Source organism: Centroberyx affinis, unplaced genomic scaffold, assembly GCF_046629955.1.
Source record: "Centroberyx affinis isolate AG114_WGS23_722 - 3 ecotype Tasmania unplaced genomic scaffold, CSIRO-AGI_Caff_v1 ptg001397l_1, whole genome shotgun sequence".
Classification (NCBI taxonomy): Eukaryota; Metazoa; Chordata; class Actinopteri; order Beryciformes; family Berycidae; genus Centroberyx; species Centroberyx affinis.
Window position 1 is genome coordinate 54,529 of NW_027279879.1, and position 17,216 is coordinate 71,744.

Here is a 17,216-nt window from a genome sequence, read left to right on the forward strand (position 1 = left end):
CCAACAGTCTTTATGATGGGACATTAGGAAACCTCATTTGACTACAACAGTAGCCATTGTAGAAGTCACTACTCGTGCACCTATTCTACCTCTGTCTACCTATCCCTTTAGCCCCTCATCCCTGACCCCCGACCATTACTTTTAAAATGAATGACTACTGTCTCGCTTCATCACTTGCAGTAAAGAGCCATCATGGGTGACCCGGAAATGGAGTGTTTTGGCCCGGCGTCCGTTTACCTCCGGAAGCCTGAGAGGGAGAGGATTGAGGCCCAGAACACTCCCTTTGATGCTAAAACAGCTTACTATGTGGCTGAGCCAACTGAGATGTATGTCAAGGGGAAACTTGTGAAGCGAGAGGGTGGCAAAGCCACAGTTGAAACTTTGGGTGGAAAGGTGAGAGTGATGGCATTGAATTTTAAAATGTTACACAATTTGTAGATGGATACAATGCTAGAATACTATTTTGAATGTAGGATTGACACTCTATCGATAGAAGTCTTCTCGAAGACCTAGGCAATCAAAATTTTGTTTAGAAAGATTTTGCCCAAAATTGTTTTGCAGAAAAGTGCTTAAGATATAATATATTATGTTATGACAGGCCAAAATGTGCTGAGAACTGTTTTGATCTTTTCTTTGTGATTAGCCACTAGGATGAATGAATAATTTTAACCTGACTGGAATGTTATGTATCACTGATTTTCATGGTCTTATAGATCATTGCAATTACTGACTAAGTATGAATAATAATACGTAGCATGCAGACAACACCAGCCCACTATTATAACTTAACTACTCACTTCTCACTGTCTCTCTTTGGCAGAGCATCACTGTAAAAGACGATGACATCCACCCCATGAATCCTCCAAAGTATGACAAGATTGAGGACATGGCCATGATGACCCACCTCAATGAGCCCACTGTGCTGTATAACCTCAAAGAGCGCTATGCAGCATGGATGATCTATGTGAGTTTTGTGGAGGGGAGGGATCACAACAGTTAAATTAATAGCTAACAGATATATTAATCATCACAAGGCTTTTTATTTATGTGCAAAACATTGTTAATATATGTAATCAAAAACATTTCAACAGAATATAAAAGATTTTTTCACAATATTTCTGCCTTCCAGTGTTCTAAAAATAAATGTGGCCCATTGAGAGATAATGACTATAAGAAATGATACCAAATTAATTATGCATAAATATTCTACACTGTTACAGACCTACTCTGGGCTGTTCTGCGTCACTGTGAACCCCTACAAGTGGCTCCCTGTGTATGACGCTGTGGTTGTATCAGCATACAGAGGCAAAAAGAGGATTGAGGCTCCACCCCACATCTTCTCCATCTCTGACAACGCCTATCAGTTCATGCTCACAGGTATCAATCATTTTGTAAGCTACTATCTGTCCTGAATAGCTGCATTATAGGAGGAGCCAATCTCTAACAATTATTTACCATTTTGATAACTTCCAGATAGAGAAAACCAGTCAATCCTGATTACGTAAGTACCATAAGTGAAAAAAATGGTGACAACATTATAGTAATATCAGTTATTTTAAACAATGTGTCTTTATTAACCAATCTCCACCCCCCAGTGGAGAATCTGGTGCAGGAAAGACTGTCAACACCAAGCGTGTCATCCAGTACTTTGCGACAATTGCAGTGGCTGGAGGAAAGAAACAAGAACAAACTAGCAGCAAGATGCAGGTTGGAGAAGAAGAGCAATCTTAATATTGAATCATATACTTGCAATCATAAAATCATATATTGCTCAGACATAATGAATGTTATCTCTAGGGGTCACTGGAAGATCAGATCATTGCAGCAAACCCCCTGTTAGAGGCTTATGGTAATGCCAAGACTGTGAGGAATGACAACTCTTCACGTTTTGTAAGTTTTTTTTGTTTGGTGATTACTCTTTTTGTGATTTAGTGAGTACAAATATTCACCGTAACATATCTTTAAATTAAATCTAAATCTGTCTCTGCACAGGGAAAGTTTATCAGAATTCACTTTGCAACAACTGGAAAGTTGGCCTCAGCTGATATTGAAACATGTAAGAGCTTTTGTGATATTCCCCATGCATTCTCCTGTTCATCATACTATCCATTCATTCAGCTGTGCTTCATAGGAGATTTTTCATGGCTTAAATCCCATACAGATCTGCTAGAGAAGTCTAGAGTGACATTCCAGCTGTCTGCTGAGAGAAGCTACCACATCTTCTATCAGCTCATGACTGGCCACAAACCTGAGCTAATAGGTGTGAGATATGGATGATATTATAAATTTGTCTGTTTCTCTACAGTAAGTGGGCAGCAACTGCAAATCATTGTTATATATATAAATATATGTTGTTTTTTTCAGATGCTCTCCTGATCACCAAGAATCCATATGACTACCACATGATCAGTCAGGGTGAAATCACTGTCAAGAGTATCGATGATGTTGAAGAATTCATAGCTACTGATGTAAGCTTTATATCTACCACAAATTAGGCTTAAACAATATGCTTGCTTTTCTCTTGAATGCAAAACAAGCAGTATTACATTTGCGTGATAGTTGCTAAAAATGACAGGGGGCGGGGGGTATCAAAATTATAGAATAACACAAATTATGTTAGGTGTTTCATGTGTGATAACGTGCTCTTTAAATCACAGACTGCAATTGACATCCTGGGCTTCAATGCGGAGGAGAAGATCGGCATCTACAAGCTGACTGGAGCTGTGATGCACCATGGCAACATGAAGTTCAAGCAGAAACAACGTGAAGAGCAGGCTGAGCCTGATGGCACCGAGGGTATGCAACTTACAAATATTTTGTTACATGAACACAGACTTGGGACTTTATAACTAGATTTCTGAATCTAGTATGGATTTTAATCAATGACTATTTGTGTTTGTTGTTTTAGAGGCAGATAAAGTTGCCTACCTCATGGGTCTGAACTCTGCAGACTTGCTTAAAGCGCTATGCTACCCCAGAGTGAAGGTTGGGAATGAGTTTGTGACCAAAGGTCAAACTGTGTCTCAGGTATAGGATGTCATCAAGAACCAAGCAAGAACCAAATTAGCACATACAAAAAACTGTCCTCTTACATCTTCAAATATCAAGAAAATTTGACAATTATTTTCCCTTCCCCCTACCTTGTAAGGTTCACAATGCAACCATGGCTCTCTGCAAGTCTGTCTATGAGAAAATGTTCTTGTGGATGGTCGTCAGAATCAATGAGATGCTGGACACTAAGCAGCCAAGACAGTTCTTCATTGGTGTGCTAGACATTGCTGGATTTGAAATCTTTGATGTAAGTATGCCTGGATGAATACTACAAAATCTTTTGCAGCTTCATTAAAATAATTTAGCACAAAGTTATGAGCCCAACCAAAGTTTCAATATCAGGGTGTGGTGTATGTCCAAGCTAAGAGTACAAATAATTTAATTCTTTAGTTGGTGCTATTTAAGACCCTAACTTACCCGGAATATCTCAATTTCTGTAGTATAACAGCTTGGAGCAGCTTTGCATCAATTTTACAAATGAAAAACTGCAACAGTTTTTCAACCACCACATGTTTGTCCTGGAGCAAGAAGAGTACAAGAAAGAGGGAATTGAATGGGAGTTCATTGACTTCGGTATGGACTTAGCTGCCTGCATCGAGCTGATAGAAAAGGTATGCTCTTTTATGTTAAATGGCATATTTTCATGGAGACCTAATGCACAGCTAAATTAAACAGATGTGTTCATGTAATGATGTCATTTTAGCCAATGGGCATCTTCTCCATCCTTGAAGAGGAGTGTATGTTCCCCAAGGCTTCAGACACTACCTTCAAGAACAAATTGCACGATCAGCATCTTGGTAAAACTGCATCCTTTCAGAAGCCAAAAGCTGCCAAAGGCAAAGCCGAGGCCCACTTCTCTCTGGTGCACTATGCAGGTACTGTAGATTACAATATCACAGGCTGGCTTGACAAGAACAAAGACCCCCTGAATGACTCAGCTGTTCAGCTCTACCAGAAATCCTCAGTTAAACTGCTGGCTCATCTATATGCATCACATGCCTCAACGGAAGGTAAGGGTCATATTTTAAAGAACAAAATGTAAATGGAGGTGTGTTGCTGGTATTTCCATCAAATTTGACATTGCATTTGTTGATTCTTCATGTAGCTGGAGTAATAGAATACTATCAAAGTAAATCAAAATCCATTTTGTTAGTTCAGAGTAATGATTCATATTTAACTGTCATATCATAGCTGAGAGTGGTGGGAAAAAAGGCAAGAAAAAGGGTGGCTCTTTTCAGACTGTGTCTGCTCTGTTCAGGGTAAGCATCTCAAATGTTTGCTTGCTTAATTCTATCAAAACTGTCTCACCTACTGTATCTTGTACTACAATACATCCCCAAATGCAACTAGAGGTAAAGAAATAGCCATTTTTGTCTTTATTTTGTATCAATTTTTATTTTGCAATATTTCAGGAGAATTTAGGCAAGTTGATGACCAACTTAAGGAGCACTCATCCTCACTTTGTACGTTGTTTGATTCCAAATGAATCAAAGACTCCAGGTAGGCTTAAAGTCACTACTGATCTAAGTATTTACAAAGGTTGCTTTCACAATGCAGGATTGAGCTTGAGATTTGTCTTCAAGGTCTTATGGAGAACCACCTGGTCATCCACCAGCTGAGGTGTAACGGTGTACTGGAAGGTATAAGAATTTGCAGAAAGGGCTTCCCCAGCAGAATCCTCTATGGTGACTTCAAGCAGAGGTAAATACTAAGATTAACTACACATTGTTGACAAGCTTGTGATTAGTTATTCATGAAATCGTGATCAATTACCCTCCAATCAGATACAAAGTATTGAATGCCAGCGTCATCCCTGAGGGGCAATTCATTGACAACAAGAAGGCCTCAGAGAAACTCTTGGGCTCTATTGATGTTGACCATACTCAGTACAAGTTTGGACACACAAAGGTAATCTGTTTCTCTCTTATGGCTGTTTAAGAGTTTTTTGAAAACAACTAAATCAACATCAACAGCTCACCTTGAAATTGCAAACACATGATCATTTTTGTAAATTAACAATGTATGTTAGGTGTTCTTCAAAGCTGGCCTGTTGGGTCTTCTGGAGGAGATGCGGGATGAAAAACTTGCTATCCTGGTGACCATGACACAGGCTCTCTGTAGAGGATACGTTATGAGGAGAGAGTTTGCCAAGATGATGGAGAGAAGGTAGACGTTTAGCTTTAAAAATCAGTGGGAAACTGTGTAATTGTAAATGACTATTTGATTGTAATTGCTAACCCAAATAAAAAAAATGTTTTCTTCTTTGTTTGTTATCCTCAGGGAAGCAATTTATTCCATTCAGTACAACATTCGCTCATTCATGAATGTCAAAACTTGGCCTTGGATGAAGCTCTATTTTAAAATCAAGCCTCTTCTCAAGAGTGCAGAGACTGAAAAAGAGATGGCCCATATGAAAGAGGACTTTGAAAAAACTAAAGAGGAACTAGCAAAGGCTCTGGCCAAGAAGAAAGAACTAGAGGAGAAGATGGTTACTCTCCTACAGGAAAAGAATGACTTGCAGCTACAAATTCAATCAGTGAGTGAATTGAGGGAGGAAATTATTTCACTGACAAGATATTTACAACTAACTAAATTCCTTTCTGATGACTTTATAAATGTCTTTCTGCCATTACAATTCTAGGAAAGTGAGAACTTGTCTGATGCAGAGGAAAGGTGTGAGGGGCTCATTAAGAGTAAGATCCAGCTCGAGGCCAAACTCAAAGAGACAGCTGAGAGACTGGAGGATGAGGAGGAGGTCAATGCTGAGCTGACTGCAAAGAAGAGGAAGCTGGAAGATGAATGCTCTGAGCTGAAGAAAGACATTGATGACTTGGAGCTCACTCTCGCCAAAGTGGAAAAGGAAAAACATGCCACTGAGAACAAGGTTGGTATATCTTTCATAAGGCCTAATAGTCCACTATTTGTTGAATACTACAATCCATCAAACTTATTTTTACAATATGGCCAATATAGGTTAAAAACCTGACAGAGGAAATGGTTTCTCAAGATGAAATCATTGCAAAGTTGTCCAAGGAGAAGAAAGCCCTTCAAGAGTCCCACCAACAGACACTAGATGATCTTCAGGCAGAGGAAGACAAAGTCAACACTCTGACTAAAGCCAAGACCAAGCTGGAGCAGCAAGTGGATGATGTATGAGCAATAATAATATTATGTAAATTCAGTCTCCTTAAAAATGAAAAGGAAGAAAACAATGTCCCATCTCTGTTAAAACAGCTGGAAGGTTCTTTGGAGCAAGAGAAGAAGCTTCGTATGGACCTTGAGCGAGCTAAAAGGAAGCTTGAAGGAGATCTGAAACTGGCCCACGAAACCATAATGGATCTGGAGAACGACAAGCAGCAGTCTGACGAGAAAATAAAGAAGTGAGTGAATTGTAACTTAGCCTGTTAAACATTTTATAGTAATTCAGGGTCTAACTTCATTGGATGTCTCTGGGGATAGCCAGAGTGAAATCCTCCTCTAGCTCATCAGCATCCATTCAGAGCCACTTTGCTGGACAAACCCATACCAGAAAAGCAGGCAGTCTGGCTGTTCAGAGGCTAAAGTTCTTTGTGGTTAAAGATGATAAAGTCACTGCTGAAATCAATCTTAACTATATTCTCTATTTTTAATTTTTTTCTTAGAAAACTATTCTAAGGATAGTGGTCTCAGACTAATGATGAACAATCAAGTCATTAAACCTAAGTTCACTAAAAGTGACTAAAAGTGGATAGAAAATCTTACCTCCTTGTTGTGCTTACTTAAGATATGAAAAATGAATTCTGAAAGTGTTGTTTCTGACTTGTTTCCCTACACAGGAAGGACTTTGAAACAAGCCAGCTTCTTAGCAAGATTGAGGATGAGCAATCACTCTGTGCTCAGCTTCAGAAAAAGATCAAAGAACTTCAGGTTGGTTGAATGTATAACAGATTTGATAGCACCAAACTCACATTGGATGATCCAGTTGACCAGAAATACATTAGAATATGTCTACTGTTTATCTGTGTTATTGTTGTTGCAAATGTCAGGCTCGTATTGAAGAGCTGGAGGAGGAGATTGAGGCGGAGCGTGCTGCTCGGGCCAAGGTGGAGAAGCAGAGGGCTGATCTCTCCAGGGAACTTGAGGAGATCAGTGAGAGGCTTGAGGAAGCTGGTGGAGCAACATCTGTTCAGATTGAGATGAACAAGAAGCGTGAGGCTGAGTTCCAGAAGCTGCGTCGTGATCTTGAAGAGTCCACATTGCAGCACGAATCCACCGCTGCAGCTCTCCGCAAGAAGCAGGCTGACAGTGTGGCAGAACTGGGAGAGCAGATTGATAACCTTCAGCGTGTCAAACAGAAGTTGGAGAAAGAGAAAAGTGAATTCAAGATGGAGATTGATGACCTCTCAAGCAATATGGAGGCTGTTGCCAAATCAAAGGTAAGAGTGCCACATTTTCATAAGAGAAAAAGGATCTTGAAATCGAAGGTAATGTAAAACTATTTCAGTGACTAGTTAGTCAATGGTAGAAATCTTTGATCAGCAATGTGACTTCACACCTAAAATATATAGATGTTTTCTATGAAAACTATGTTTGATTATCATCTTTTAAAAAAATGCCTGTGCTAAGTGAGTCATTTCATCTCTACCTTGATTTGGCTCTCACTGAATGAATTAGTCTAGTAGGACTATAGGACTATAGGACTACCTAGCACCTTGGATTAGCTAAACTTCTGTTAATTTCAGGGCAATCTTGAGAAAATGTGCCGTAGTCTTGAGGATCAATTGAGTGAGCTCAAGACCAAAAATGATGAACATGTGCGACAACTGAATGACATTGGGGTGCAAAGGGCAAGATTGCAGACGGAAAATGGTGAGAAATATATATTTGTCTGTATTTTGTCTTGTATTACTATATCTTTCCTTCATCTTGGTGTGGCTATATGGAGGAATCTCCATCTCTACAGTAACAAATATATCTGCTGTAAGTGGCACAGCACTTAGGAAATGTGTTCAGAATGGAAGATTTGTTAGACTAGTCTTGAATGGTATTAGACATTGATTTATATGTCTCTTCTTAGGTGAAATCAGTCGCCAGCTAGAGGAGAAAGAAGCCCTTATATCCCAGCTGACAAGGAGCAAGCAAGCTTACACCCAACAGATTGAAGAGCTGAAGAGACACATTGAAGAGGAAGTTAAAGTATGTGAGCAGTGATAACACACACATTAACACAGCATTATAGCGTTGTATGGTTAAATTACCTCTGTTCAAACTTGAAGTTAAACAATTTTTGTGTGTGTGTTTCTCTGAAAGGCCAAGAATGCCCTGGCTCATGCTGTTCAGTCAGCTCGTCATGACTGCGAACTGCTCAGAGAGCAGTATGAGGAGGAGCAGGAGGCCAAATCTGAGCTGCAGCGTGGATTATCCAAGGCCAACAGCGAAGTGGCTCAGTGGAGGAGCAAATATGAGACAGATGCTATCCAGCGCACTGAGGAGCTTGAGGATGCAAAGTAAGTCAATGCATTTTAAGCTTCATCGATATACTGGTAATGGTAAATTTCTAAATAAAATATTCTCCATAGGGACTTCCAGTGGCGCGAGCTACAGTATGGCAGCATAAGATATAGCTCAGGTATTGGCCAAATAAAATCCCTGAAATTCAAGTTCTTTAGCTCTCTAAATCGGACTCAAACCAAAAGGAAAATGAACAGGGACAAAAATAGAAAAACAAGGTCAGGGTTAAGGAGCGTCGTAGAGAGGGAAACTGAAATAGAAGCTAGCGCTATTAGCAAAGCCTGCTCAGGGGAAAATGGCGACTTCGAAGACGAAGGGGGCACGGCAGCTACACTCAGCTCTATTCTTAAAGTGGTGATCGAAGTCATGGCCAAAGGGATGAGCGACTTGAAGTCAGATACGAAAAAAGAACTATCCAAATTTCGAGCTAGCTTTGACAGGATATGAAAGCACAGCTAGACGACCTGACTACTGAAATTAACCAGAAAATTCAAGACGCCACCGGCCAAATCGAGGAAGCCACTCGGCGCCTGGGGGAAATGGAGAAAAGCATGGCAGGAACAGAAAAGTGGGATATCAGAGTTAAAGACACTTTAACCCAACTACTCAACAACCAACGAGCACTGCAGGATAAATTGTCAGGCCTGGAAGGTCGCTCCCGGCGCAACAATATCCGTATCTACGGTGTCCCAGAAAATGTCGAGTTCACCTCCATGCACCTATTCATCGAGGACTTAATTAAGGCAGAACTGGGTGACTTAAGGCTTACAACAGGGAAAAGAACTGGGAATTGAAAGGGCTCATCGAGCATTGGCCCCCAAACCACCAGCTGGTATATCACCACGCTCAATCATGGTTCGGTTCCTGCAGTTTCCATCTAAGGAGAAAGTCCTGCACGCTGCCTGGCAGAAGAAAATTCACGTGCAAGACAAGAGGGTGTACTTCGACCATGACTACGCTGAGGAGGTGCAACGGAAGAGAAAGAGTACATGCCGATCAAGAAAGTGCTTAAGGAAAACAAAATCCGCTTCCAAACCCCGCTTACCAAGATGCGTGTACATCTCGACTCAGGCACCGTGACTTACAACAACGCCTTCGAAGCAGCGGAGGATTTGGCCAAGCGAGGTTTTTCGGTGGGACCTATCCATGCGAGCAGGACCGTGGGCATCACGGAGGAGACCCTCACCAGGCCTCTTCCATGGAGTACAGCTGGAGCGCACCGAGCTGGGAGTAAACCTGACTTTCAAGAAGTCGTATGGAAGAAACTCCGGGGATTTCAGAGGGTGGACCGAGACGATGCGGCAGAGGAGTTCTGATTGTTATTTACTCCCCATGACGCCTGAAAAGAGCTCTGACTGGAAGTTGTGCCACCAAATAACAGTTCATTTTGTGAAGTTGAGGCCGGGGATATTTCATTAACCCTTTCCTTGATAGGAGGGAGAGTACAAACTGAAAATGGTCACTATAAAGTTAAAACGACCTCCATGAAACTCTTTGTTATAACTAAGGGCCAATACAGACAAAGTACACTATGTGTCATAATATTTTTTCGGGGTCTGTTTGTACCCCCCTGCTTTTTGTTTATCTTTTAAGTCTGCTAACGAGGGGCCCCACCTTGTGGCCAACCCCCCTCACTGTCACTAGAGGAGACAATGATCCCTCTTGGTTGGAAGCCCTGTTTGAAACTAACATAGAATTGTATAATAGTTATTGGGGTATACTGGTTCTTGTTTATCTAAGTTGTTATCTGAGGTCTGAGTCTTGTCTAATCTTGTCTTATCTAAATTGAAAAGGGAGAAAGTTAATATAGCATTCTGGCAAGAAACCCACCTATCTTGTGCTGAGCATGAGAAACTTAAGAAACTGGGTTTCCGTAACACTTTCTTTTCCTCACATAAATCAGGAAAGAAAAGGGGAGACGCAATACTAATACCGAACTCCATCAGTTTTGAATTAATCTCCGAAACAAAAGACAAAGAGGGCAGATATGTCCTAGCCAAGTCAAACAGCTTTCTTAAAAAAGTTAAAAGCTAAAAAACTGCTTGAGCTGGAAGTTAAACTTAGGGACCTGGAACGGCTTCATAGCTTTACTAAAGACCCTTCAGCCCTTTCACAAATGAGAGTTATTAAACAGGAAATAGATCAAATCCAGAGTGAGGAAGTTGAGAAGAAAATAAGATTTATAAAACAAAGGTACTATGAGGCTGGTCCGAAAGCGGCAAAACTATTAGCCTGGAGGCTCCGCAAGCAACAAGCTGAAAGCTCAATTTATAAAGTTAGAGACCCTATAACAAATAAAACAACAACCAAACTAGAAGGAATCCAGAAATCATTTGAAACATATTACAAATCACTATACACCCAACCGAGACAGCTAGTGAACAAAAAATTGGACAGTTCTTAAATTCATTAGACCTTCCCTCTCTTGGCAAAGAGCACAATGACAATCTCACCTCTGAAATCTCAAGTGAGGAAATAGATAAAGCAATCTCAGCGCTCAATGCAGGTAAATTGCCAGGTACGGATGGATATCCACTGGAATGGTACAAATCGATGAGGGAATCATTGCTCCTACTACTTAAGACCTGTTTCAATCAAACCATGACGGAAGGGACCCTCCCCCCTTCTTGGAGGGAGGCCTTTATTTCTGTAATACCAAAAGAGGGCAAAGACAAGTTGGGCTGTAAATCATATAGGCCAATAAGTGTCTTGAATACAGATAATAAATTGTATGCATCTATTCTGACTAAGAGGTTGGAAAAGGTGATGCCACTCTTGATAGACGAGGATCAAACAGGCAAACCCATGATAACATACGGAGAGCCCTCCATATTATTGATTATATTAATAAAGGGAAAAACAGTGCAATCCTTCTCAGCTTAGACGCTGAGAAGGCTTTTGACTCTGTTGGCTGGGAATTCCTGTTTCAAGTAAAGGATAGATTTGGGTTCAGTAAAGGATTTATACAATGCATAAAGACATTGTATTCATCCCTGACAGCTAGGATAAAAATCAATGGCAGTCTCTCTAATTCTGTAGTTTTGCAACAAGGATGCAAACAGGGCTGCCCCATTAGCCCGGCCCTCTTTAATCTCTTTATTGAACCTTTGGCTCAAACTATTAGACAGGAAAGAGGTTTGGAGGGTATAACTATTAAGGGAGTAGAATACAAAATCGGCCTGTATGCAGATGATGTATTGGTGACACTACAAAATCCAGGTTCAGGGGTACCGCTGCTGATGAATATCTTAAAGATGTATGGGAGTTACTCTGGATATGTACTTAATGTTCACAAAACACAGGCCTTGACATTTAACTACGCCCCCGCCCAAGAACTGGTAAACAAGTATAATTCAAACTGGTATTTACCATATATCCAGTACCTTGGGGTCTACTTACCGAAAGATATGTCCTCCCTGTATGCCATAAATTATAATCGGATTAACAAAAATATATGTAACGATATGGACAGGTGGGCCTTGCTTCCCCTCGATATAGGCAGCAGAGTAAAATCAATCAAGATGAATATCCTTCCCAAATTACTGTACCTATTCACAGCCCTGCCAGTGGAGGTCCCTTTCAGACAGTTTAGGGAATGGGATAAACACATTTCTAGGTTTATATGGAACAAAAAGAGACTGCGAGTAAAATACTCAACCCTGCAGCTGCCGAGGGAGAGGGGAGGTATGGCATTACCATGTTTGAGGGATTATTATTTATCTGCTCAGTTGAGATCAATAGTACTTTGGTGTAACTCAACCTATGAAGCTAAATGGAAAGACATAGAATTTTCCTTGATGGATACACCAATTCAGTCGGTTCTAGGTTGTCTCGATGGGGTGAAAGAAATATTTCAATTACAGAACCAATGTGTCGGTCTTTCTATTAAGATATGGCTAGAGGTGGTTAAGCGATTCCAGCTTCATAGAGAGGTAAAAGTACTAAGTTGGCCATCCTACAATCCACACTTCACACCAGCAGTGTACAATCATAGATACAGACAATGGACCCAACATGGCATTACTGCTCTATGTAGAATTATATCAAATGGGGAACTTCAGAACCTATGCCAATTATTTGAACTCAATAGATAGGATTTTTTTTAGGTATTTACAGGTCCGCCACTTTTTTCTGAAGGAAATCAAAGGGCCCAATCCAGAAATTTTTTCGAAAATGATTCAGATTTTCATAGAGGCTTATAAGGGTGAAAATTACAAAAGGGTTATAGGCAAACTATACACTGCTATTACCTATAACAAAAATTCAATTGACTATGTCAGACAGCGTTGGGAAAGGGATGTGAGACTGGAAATACCTGAGGAGGTGTGGTTACATGCCTGGGAAACTCAGTGCTCCGTCACTAACTCATTGACCTGGAGGGATTTTAGTTGGAAGAGCCTGATTCGGTTTTTTATAACACCAAAGCAGAAATCCAAATTCACTGGGTCCCAGCACCCTTGCTGGAGGGAGTGTGGATCAATGCAAGTGGACCATGCCCACATATTTTGGCTGTGTCCACACATTCAATCTTTTTGGGAAGATGTGGGACGTTTAATGTCTAGGATTCTGGGTCCTAACCTCGATATGTCTTTTTTCTCTCAGTACCTTGGAATTATGGCCGAAGGCATATGTAAAAGTGATGCCTACCTCCTGAAAATTCTCTTGGTTGCATGTAAAAAAGCTGTCACCAAATGTTGGCTTCAGAGAGACCCCTCTACTGTGGCCTTTTTACAAGAATTGTCAATCATATACGCTCCGTGCAAAAGATGACTTACACCCTTCGTCTACAGAAAGACAAAGGAGAAAAATATTGGGGGAAATGGGACTGTTATTCACAGGAAATGGATACTGATTAGTTTTTTTTTTAGTTTTTTTATTTTATTTTATTATTTTTTATTAATTCATTTATTTATTTATTTACTTTCTTTTTCCCTTTCTTACATTAGGCATCAATGCCGTAAACCTTGTGTAATGAACTGTACCTGCCTACCCGTCTCTGACATTTACTGATACCAAACATGACCTCATGTTCTTTGCCCCACATGTTTGTTTGTACACTAAATTTGAAATATTGTCAAAACATAAAAAGTTTACAAAAAAAAAAATATTCTCCACAGGAAAAAGCTTGCACAGCGTCTTCAGGATGCAGAGGAATCAATTGAGGCTGTGAACGCAAAATGTGCCTCTCTGGAAAAGACGAAACAGAGACTGCAGGGTGAAGTGGAAGACCTGATGATCGATGTGGAGAGAGCTAATGCTCTGGCTGCAAACCTTGACAAGAAGCAGAGGAACTTTGACAAGGTTAGATTTTCATTTAGGCCTTGTGCATTGATATCAAGGCCCTCAACAGAAATGAAATACATGTTTATTCATTGTGGTTTCAGGTTCTTGCAGAGTGGAAACAGAAGTATGAGGAGAGCCAGGCAGAGCTGGAGGGAGCTCTGAAAGAGGCTCGTTCTCTCAGCACTGAGATGTTTAAGATGAAGAACTCATATGAAGAAACTCTGGACCACCTGGAGACCCTGAAGAGGGAGAACAAGAACCTGCAACGTATAAAACAAAAAACTAAAACTTTGGAAAATGCCAAATATTCTGATTGACCATGGACATAGAGTTGATAGTTTTGTGGTTTTGTATGATTACTACCCGCCCTTTGGTACAAAACAATCCATATGGTCGTATTCACAAATTTGCCCTCTGAGCTCTAGAGACTCTGACACCAAGGTGGACATTCCATAATTCAAAGCACTGTCACAATTTTCAGGGCATCACCCTATTGGAGTGCTGCACCATATGAATTGTACCACGGAATGGGCTGGGAGGAGTGAGCAATGCCATCCAGTGGCACAGCAGCCTTTATGTGCATGGTCCGTCATTGCAAACTAATACCATACACTTTAAGTACATAAAATATTTCATTATTTTACAAGTGTTTACCAACAAGTAAACACTATAATCAATTCAGTTGTCTGTTGGTAAAATAACCACTGATACCCTGTTTCTTAAAGAGGAGATCTCCGACCTAACTGAGCAAATTGGTGAGAGTGGAAAAACCATACATGAATTGGAGAAAGGGAAAAAGACTGTAGAGGCTGAGAAGTCAGAACTCCAGACTTCACTTGAGGAGGCAGAGGTACTGTCTAACAAAAGACCTCTTATTAAATACTATTTTAAGTAATATTCGAGCCACATAACATATTCCTTTTTATCAAGGCTACCCTGGAGCATGAGGAATCCAAGATTCTCCGTGTTCAGCTGGAGCTCTCCCAACTCAAGGGTGAAATTGATCGGAGACTTGCGGAGAAGGATGAGGAGATAGAGCAGATCAAGAGGAACAGTCAGAGAGTGATTGAGTCCATGCAGAGCACTTTGGATGCTGAGGTCAGGAGCAGGAACGATGCCCTGAGAATCAAGAAGAAGATGGAGGGAGACCTGAATGAGATGGAGATTCAGCTGAGCCACGCCAACCGCCAGGCTGCTGAAGCCCAGAAACAGCTGAGAAATGTCCAGGGACAGCTTAAGGTACAAGCTTACTTAACTAAATTTGTTTTTGAGTTTACTTTATTTACATTACAAAGTTTTATTTTTATAGGATGCCCAACTGCACCTTGATGATGCTATAAGAGGACAGGAAGACATGAGGGAGCAAGTTGCCATGGTGGAGCGCAGGAACAACCTGATGCTGGCTGAGATCGAGGAGCTGAGAGCTGCCTTGGAGCAGACAGACAGAAGCCGCAAAACAGCTGAACAGGAGCTGGTTGATGCCAGTGAGCGTTTAGGGCTGCTGCACTCCCAGGTAAAATAACAAAGGTCCACACAGTGACATGTGAAACACCTGCCAAATGAAAACGATATAATCAGAATTATAATTTGTTTAGAATACCAGCCTTATCAATACCAAGAAGAAGTTGGAGGCTGACCTTATTCAGATCCAAGGTGAAGTGGAGGATTCTGTCCAGGAAGCAAGAAATGCTGAAGAAAAGGCCAAGAAGGCCATCACTGATGTGAGTCATCCTAATGCATTATTATGTAGCTAAACACATATAGGGTAAGCAGTGCAATCCACCATGTTAGCCCATAACAATATGTTAGGACTCCATCATATCTAGTGCTCTAGCGGTTCAAACATTAGACTACAATAGGCCTACATCCAACAATTCTACAAAATTCCAGGCTGCCATGATGGCAGAAGAGTTGAAGAAGGAGCAGGACACCAGCTCTCATCTGGAGAGGATGAAGAAGAACCTGGAGATCACAGTCAAGGACCTGCAGCACCGCCTGGATGAGGCTGAGAACCTGGCCATGAAGGGTGGCAAGAAGCAGCTCCAGAAACTGGAGGCTAGGGTATGCGTCATGAGGACCAAAATATTCATACTTATTGTAAGCCAGGGCAACATTTAGGATTTTAAAATGTATGCTTTCTTTTTCATTCAAGGTTCGTGAATTGGAGAGTGAAGTTGATGCTGAACAGAGGCGTGGGGCTGAGGCCATCAAGGGTGTGCGGAAATATGAGAGGAAAGTAAAGGAGCTCACCTATCAGGTAGTTTGCTATTTTGGGTAATGATATGGGGTAATGAAAACAGTAGGCTTAGGTTTGTCTGCTGTTACAATGCTCTATCATTCCTGATTAACAACAGACAGAGGAAGACAAGAAGAATATCACTAGACTTCAGGATCTGGTGGACAAGCTGCAGCTGAAAGTGAAGGCCTACAAGAGGCAGGCTGAGGAGGCTGTGAGTACACTTAAATCTCATAATGATGACATTATGAAAACACCATTCAGTCAAGGAGTTTTGACTTCACTATGACTTATTATACAGGAGGAGCAGGCCAACACTCACCTGACCAGGTACAGGAAGGTTCAGCATGAGATGGAGGAGGCTGAGGAGCGCGCTGACATCGCCGAGTCCCAGGTCAACAAGCTGAGGGCAAAGAGTCGTGAAATCGTAAAGGTAACATGTACATTGTCTGAACTATCTCATAGGAATCAAGTTTGCAGGAATTTTCATTTTAAATTAAGACTCAACTCTGTAATTTGTTGTAAATTCAAATTATCTGGCCAAAATTGTATCTGCTCTTGTTTTGTCATTCCAGGTCAAGGAAGCCGAGGAGTGAAGAAGAAATCATCATTAGACAGTAACAAGGAGTCATACAATATGAGTATCTTGTTACATGTTCACTTTAGCATGTTAAGCATGTTGTGATCCCTGAAGTCAATAAAGGTAGATAGATTATTGCATTTTGTGTGTGTCTCTTCCTTCAGTTTTACATGATTGATTGACTGATGAATTAGTTTATTTCAATGTCTTGCATCCTTAATGTTGCCCAGCCCTCATGGGCTTACAAAACACTATTATCCATGACATCATTGGGAACAGGTACATACCCAAGAATCAAACATAGTACAAGGCACAACATTATACACACAGTAGGCCTATATAACCAATTACAAACTCAGGTCACATAATTCTAGTGAATAATTCAACTTGCCTTCTAATCCATGGCCTCAGTAACAAAGCAAAAGTCCAATGTACATAATTTCTTACTAAGTATTCTAGTTTTCCTCCATCATCAATATATGGTGATATCAGCAGAAAGGTATATCAAAATACATACTAGCATCCTTGCTTTCATAGGACATTAGACAAGGATTGAAACAAAACAAAAGGGAGTTT

The 17,216-nt window shown here is 40.8% G+C and overlaps 1 protein-coding gene across 1 annotated transcript; it reads left to right on the forward strand.

Annotated features, from left to right (window-relative positions):
- Positions 1-192: 192 nt before the first annotated feature.
- Positions 193-16,771, forward strand: LOC139649809 (myosin heavy chain, fast skeletal muscle-like). Its single transcript, XM_071526311.1, has 39 exons — positions 193-393; positions 821-964; positions 1,221-1,377; positions 1,474-1,501; positions 1,596-1,707; positions 1,798-1,890; positions 1,993-2,056; positions 2,162-2,260; positions 2,365-2,468; positions 2,658-2,796; positions 2,909-3,027; positions 3,149-3,298; positions 3,492-3,662; positions 3,755-4,061; positions 4,243-4,310; positions 4,464-4,551; positions 4,635-4,752; positions 4,836-4,959; positions 5,081-5,217; positions 5,332-5,587; positions 5,693-5,935; positions 6,025-6,201; positions 6,286-6,431; positions 6,867-6,957; positions 7,077-7,466; positions 7,773-7,899; positions 8,108-8,226; positions 8,341-8,537; positions 13,659-13,842; positions 13,926-14,091; positions 14,550-14,674; positions 14,755-15,063; positions 15,134-15,337; positions 15,420-15,545; positions 15,715-15,885; positions 15,977-16,081; positions 16,179-16,274; positions 16,362-16,493; positions 16,636-16,771. The coding sequence occupies exons 1-39, from the start codon at positions 193-195 to the stop codon at positions 16,654-16,656; spliced, it is 5,808 nt and encodes a 1,935-aa protein (XP_071382412.1). The 3' UTR covers positions 16,657-16,771.
- The last annotated feature ends 445 nt before the right edge of the window (positions 16,772-17,216 follow it).

Excerpts from the sequence above, each read along its gene's own strand:
- LOC139649809 (XM_071526311.1), top strand. The coding sequence starts at position 193 with ATGGGTGACCCGGAAATGGAGTGTTTTGGCCCGGCGTCCGTTTACCTC. Across the intron at positions 2,469-2,657 it reads AAGAATTCATAGCTACTGAT|ACTGCAATTGACATCCTGGG; the intron begins GTAAGCTTTATA and ends TTTAAATCACAG. Across the intron at positions 16,494-16,635 it reads AGAGTCGTGAAATCGTAAAG|GTCAAGGAAGCCGAGGAGTG; the intron begins GTAACATGTACA and ends TTGTCATTCCAG.